Below are 6622 nucleotides of genomic sequence, written 5' to 3' on the forward strand. Positions count from 1 at the left end.
CGTGATTTTCAGAATAATTTGATCCTTCTTTAACAGACATAGTTCTTTCATTTAGGTAACTACGCAACCAGTCCAGGAATATGCCCCTAAAGCCCAAATTATAGCACTTATCGAGTATGAACTCGAAAGAAAGTGTATCAAAAGCCGAAGATAAGTCAAAAAATATACCTGCCACGAACAGGTTCCTATCCAAACACTCGTAATCGGATTCGAGAAAATTTACAGCAGCTGATTGGGTTGAATGACCGCTCCTGAAACCGTGCTGAGCAGGATGGATTATGTTAAATCTATTTAGAAAACACATCATCTTGGTGAAAACTATTTTTTCGAATACTTTGGAAAACACGCTCAAAATGGATATTGGTCTATAATTCATTATTTCATTCAGATTGCTCTTTTTCAATACTGGGATTACTATGGATGTACCAGGAAAAGACTTATTCTGCCAGTAAACCAGTCGTACTTTTCATATCATGTAATGTATGGTTCCGCTAACTCCATTTCACATTCTGCCGAAATCAGGACGACAATGTATTGCAGTCGGTTAGCTATCTTGGTGTGAGTTTAGATTATCCACTCACTTGGATGGCTCAGTTGGAGAAACTGATGTCCACCCTTTGCAGGAATATTTCTGCTTCGAGGGTGATATCGCCTTCTATTTCGGGTACAGCTTTGAAGACGGTCTATCATGCATTAATTGAGTCCAGAGAGTTTAGATTGCAGAGAAGGTGGATGGTATTGGATACAGTGAATAAATAAATAAATAATCCTCTTTATTCCACAATAATTCAAATTATAATGAAATGGCGTAATCACAAAAATATACCTTGAACTAGAGTACCTCCCCCTGAAACAAAGAAATCATCCAGACTACAGGGTTCCAAGATATTCTTTCACTTTTTACTCTTAAAACTTCTTTCAAATCTGAGCAACCACAAATGATTTGGGAGACTGTTATAGAATTAATACACCTATAATGAGTACTCTTTTCAAATAGAGAGAATGAATGAGCCGGATAGTTGATATTTATCCGTCTTGCGGCATAATTATGACTGCTTTGTGTTGAAAAATGTTCATTGTATTTGAAAAGAAAAACGAGACATTCATAGATATACAATGCATATATGGTAAAAATATTATTTTTCTCAAAAATACCCCTACAACTTTCTCTGAAATTCATTTTGTTTATACAACGTATAACTCTTTTTTTTTCGAATCAATGTATTAGCCCCCCAAAATACAATACCATATCTAACTACAGATTCAAAACATGCATGGTAGAAAACAATGGATGACTTGATACTTACAAATTTTGAAACATTCTTGATAGCAAAAGATGTAGTGCTCAGTTTATGGCAGAGATAGTCAATATGAATTCCCCAATCAAGGAATTCTTCTATGTAGATACCTAAGACTTTATGGTTGTTTTCTAGTTCGATTTGTGTACCATCTACAGTCAGATACTCAGGCAAATCAACTCTTGCTCTCTCCGTCCGAAATAAAACAAAGGTTGTCTTTTCCGTGTTCAGAACCAACCGATTATTCAAAAACCACTCTTTTACAAATTTGAGTAGTTCGGAGAATATTTTCTCGATATTATTGAGATTATTACTCCACAACAGGATATTTGTGTCATCTATATATTTCAATAGCAGGTATAAGAGAAGGCTCAGATCGTTTATGTAGATCAAAAAAAGTAAGGGACCCAGAATACTACCCTGTGGAATGCCTACCATCAAGTCAACAACCCGAGAGCAAAAATTTTTGCCTGATTTGTTTATTGAAACATATTGCCATCTAAAAAGTACACAGCTAAGAGTATGCCGGTCCTCTCACTCCATATGCATACAATTTTTTCAACAGTATGTCTATATTGATACAATCGAATGCCTTGGATAGGTCCAAGAACATCCCCAATGACAAATTTCCCTTTTCCAATTGTTCAAAAATTGTACGAGTAAAATCAAATATAGCTGTGGTTGTAGACTTCTTCTTTAGTGATCCATGTTGATTCGGATTCAAGATATTACAGCTATTAAAAAACTCTAGTAATTTAGCAATGTTGCAAACAATCGTTCAAAAAATTGAGTATGCTGTACTTATGTTCATATATATGTTCATATATATAATTTTTTTTTTTTTTTTAATTTCACACTTCTCGTGGTAGCCGTGATACCCGGGCGCACGCGCCAAGAGTACCTCCGTGAGCTAGTGGGGATATTATTATTTTTCTCTCTTTAATGCTTCTTCAGAAGCATTAAAGAAATGCGAAAGCTTGGCACAGAATAAAGAGTTCATCTTTATATTTATTCCTCCAAACATTGAGTCGATAACCCTTATCTCATTGATCTTTTTTTTTTTTTTTTTTTAATTCACACTCATTAGTGGGTTTGGTAGAGTTGATCTATATATATATAGAGTTGATCTATATATATACATATATATATATATATATTTTTTTTTTTTTTTTTTTTTTTTCACACTTTAGTGGTACTTCTTACAGGGCTTCCCGGGTATTTCTACCAAGAGAAGATCTGCTCCTCAGTGTGGATAGATGACCTGTCTGATGATATTCACAGTGCCAAGCAAAACGGCTTTTTGCATCCATGTAATGGTATTATTTTGCATTTCTAGATCTTTGATATGCTGGACAGTTTTCTTTAGTACTAGTACTATATATATATATATATATATATATATATATATATATATATATATATATATACAATCTGATATTCACGATTACAACACACGAAACTATTCATGTATAAGAGAAGAATACCTCAGATTGTGGAAATCACTGCAGAGTGCAGACTACTGCACAGCTTCTCTTTATGATATATTGCCCAGTTGAAGGAGAAGATTTTCAGAGGTTTTTCTTCATTAGATGGATTTTGTGATTTCAAGATGTTGCAGAATCGAACTATTTTATTTTTAAATTATTCTTGCTCTGTGTGCGACATATTTTTCATTTTATTATATTGATATATTTGTTACATATCCTCTGCTAATACTGAGATTCATCGACTCATATCGTTGATTGTTTGAAATTAATAATTTGTATAGCTCTTTCTCAAAAAAATATATATATTTATCATTTTATTTTTACCTTATTTGTTCGTTATGTAGGATAAACTATATACTTTGACTTGTATAAGCTATTTGTATTGCCTGGTACTAATAAATTTTCTCTCTCTCTTTCTACCTCTCTCTCCTTCAACGGTCGGAAAAATACTTATGTCAACGAAATATCCCATTTTTCTCCATCAAGAACTCTTCTACGAATTTCGATGGAGGCAGGATCACTACCAAACAAAATACTGGATTTATTGCTAAGGTCTAGTCTAGTAGCATCAGAGAAAATCCGCTAAACAATTGGAAAACAGGCTGGAATAGCTGGTCAAATTAAAAGAGTCTTTAGTGCCAGATAGTCGTGTTGAGCTGATGCCCCAGTTGGAAGATACGATAACATTGATCTAATGATCTAATTTAATCAAGACCAAGTGGTAATGAGAAAGGTATTGCCATATCTAATAGAATTTAAAAAAAAATGCCAATTTGATGACTATGAAGTACCTCTCATTACCTCTTCATTTTCTGGATTCGGCATTTGCTACCAGAACCAGAACGTTTATCTTACATGAACTTGAAAAGTTTCATCCTTTGTGAGTCCCCACAAAAATTAAATCAAGATGATGAAGGGAATGACTTGGAAGAGCCTTATGCACCATAAGCCTTTCATTCCTCTATATGTTTGTGTTGGTGCTGGTTGTTTAGGAGCAGCGTTCTACACATTACGTTTAGCTTTGAGGAACCCTGATGTACAATGGATTAACAGATAGTATAAGATCCCGATATAGAACGACCTTCACCGAGATGCTTATTTGATAAAACGTATTTTATATTTAATTTAACATGTCAATGAATATATCACATATGGGTTGCCTAACAAATTTCAGTCCAGAGTAGGTTTAATTAATAATTAAAAAAAATTTTTTTTTCGAACATTGCACCGGTTTGCTAATTAGATAAATTCTATACCAATCGGAAGTATGAAGCCCATAGAATGTGCAAACGTTAGGTTGCCTATTTTTTTCCGGTCACAACTCTCGGTTGCCAGGTATAAACAGGTCAATCTATACTAGCATTTTGCAACGGTCTGACTATTTAATCAAAATCAATATGATTAAAGATTATTTTATTATGAACACGGTGGTATAGGGTTGCCTGCGAAAAATCAGTCCAGAATCCTGGTTGTCGAATTTTGAAAAGTTAAATATTGCTGCGAGTGAGTACACAGCATAGCAGCTGTTTGAAGTCCGTCCAGTGAATGAAAGATTATGCTATTTGTTCTTGGAAATGAAAAGGATAGCGATAGACTCGTATATGCATGCATCATTTTGGAGCAGATAATTATCAAAATAGATGAATAGTTATTTAATTTTTTTTAATCAATTAATTATATATGTGTGTATATTTTTATGTGACACTAAATGAAAAGGATAGCGATAGACTCGTGTATGCGTGCATCATTTTGGAGTAGATAATTTTTGAAATAGAGGAATAGTTATTTAATTTTTTTTGAATCAATTAATTATTTATGTGTGTATATTTTTATGTGACACTAAAGTATCTTTACTAAAAAAGAAGGTTATAGTAATACATATATAATACTAATCTTGCAAATTTCATCTTTATTATTAGACGACAAAATGAAAAACAACAATTAAAATAATACTTCTGTTTATCATAAAAAATTATAAATACAAACATTTTTTGAAATCATTCAGGTTCCGAGTCATCGGACATATAACTATCATCTCCAACTTGTGTATCTTCGTCGTCATCATCACAGATGGCGCTGCATTAGATTTTAACATTATTCAGAATACACTTTATCATAATGTCTGTTATGGTTAAATTTGACTTCATGAATAGGATATACAGTACAGATGTGTTCAGATTCGAAAATAAAACAAGATTTTATTTCAAAATTTGAACGACAAAAAAAAAGGAAAAAAAAACTGAACAAAAACAAATAGGATCAAAATAGCAAATATAAACAAACAAATTTATATATTTAAGTAAACAAAAAGATATAAATAGAAATAAAAACTAAAATCTTTCGGATAAAAATAACATTAAATAAAGAAATAAAAATACTACAGTTGAACATAAAAAAAATAATTGAAATATCAGTATCAATCTGCAGTCAAATCATCGTCTTTAACATCCATACATAAATTTTCACAATCCATGGAATCGAGCATATTTTTTGTAGGTTGAAAACGACAACACCTATCTCTTTAAGTCCTTCTTTAGCATGTTATAATAATGCTATATTTTATTTAGAAATCTGTTTCTATTTTTTGTTTTGATGCGGTTAATAGCCGAAAATATTCTCTTGCATTTGGCATTCGAAATCTGAAATATGCAGCCACCCAAATTTGTCGATGAAATTCCAGTTAGAAATATTTTTTTTCCACTTAATAGAATACCAAATGTGAGATAATGGTATATTTTCAACGGAAGTTAACACACCATCTGTTTTCAATGAGCCACCCTTCGGATATTCCATCATTCTTCGTATTTATTCTCAGCCGACAGAAGTTTTTGATTTTATTATGTTCAATAGGAACGTTCTTCTAGAAACACGTAGAACGTAGAACCTCAATGAGAATGAACAATGAATTGATTCATAGAAACAGTCTAGACATCCGAATTTCCATATTCCCAATCGTCTCGGTTATATTTTTTAAAACTACCAAAATCTACTAAAATCTACCAAAGGATTTCTTCCTACTAAAAACTACATGAAAATGCGAAAAATCTACTAAAAAAGTAGATTTCTACTAAATCTGATCACACTGTATACGAGTCTATCGCTATCCTTTTCATTTCCAAGAACAAATAGCATGCGCACTCCCTTTCTTTCACTGGACGGACTTCAAACAGCTGCTATGCTGTGTACTCACTCGCAGCAATATTTAACTTTTCAAAATTCGACAACCGGGATTCTGGACTGATTTTTCGCAGGCAACCCTATACCACCGTATTCATAATAAAATAATCTTTAATCATATTGACTTTGATTGAATAATCAGACCGTTGCAAAATGCTAGTTTAGATTGACCTGTTTATACCTGGCAACCGAGAGTTGTGACCGGAAAAAAATAGGCAACCTAACGTTTGCACATTCTATGGGTTTCATACTTTCGATTGGTATAGAATTTATCTAATAAGCAAACCGGTGCAATGTTCGAAAAAAAAATTTTTTTCAATTATTAATTAAACCTACTCTGGACTGAAATTTGTTAGGCAACCCATATGTGATATATTTATTGACATGTTAAATCAAATATAAAATACGTTTTATCAAATAAGCATCTCGGTGAAGGTCGTTCTATATCGGGATCTTAGACTAAGAGGAGAAATTTCCAACGAGGAGTTCAGAGCCGAACAATATAAGTTCTATTCCCGAAATATTGATAATTCTAAGCTTGAAAGTCCAGCCCCGAAATACTAAATAATTAGTATTATGTAGCAATCCTTAGATTAATGTAATGTACTACTTCGATATAGTACTTTGGAATAAGTTATTGTAGTGTATAAATTCCATAGG

General features: G+C 32.5%; 1 protein-coding gene across 1 annotated transcript; it reads left to right on the plus strand.

Moving 5' to 3' along the window:
- Nucleotides 1-3650: 3650 nt before the first annotated feature.
- On the plus strand, nt 3651-6570 carry LOC123688858 (cytochrome c oxidase subunit NDUFA4-like). The gene is made up of 2 exons (XM_045627583.1): nt 3651-3838; nt 6427-6570. Exons 1-2 carry the CDS (start codon nt 3693-3695, stop codon nt 6524-6526), a joined length of 246 nt encoding a protein of 81 aa, XP_045483539.1. The 5' UTR covers nt 3651-3692; the 3' UTR covers nt 6527-6570.
- Nucleotides 6571-6622: the final 52 nt, after the last annotated feature.

This window comes from Harmonia axyridis, chromosome 1 (assembly GCF_914767665.1).
Source record: "Harmonia axyridis chromosome 1, icHarAxyr1.1, whole genome shotgun sequence".
Taxonomy (NCBI): domain Eukaryota; kingdom Metazoa; phylum Arthropoda; class Insecta; order Coleoptera; family Coccinellidae; genus Harmonia; species Harmonia axyridis.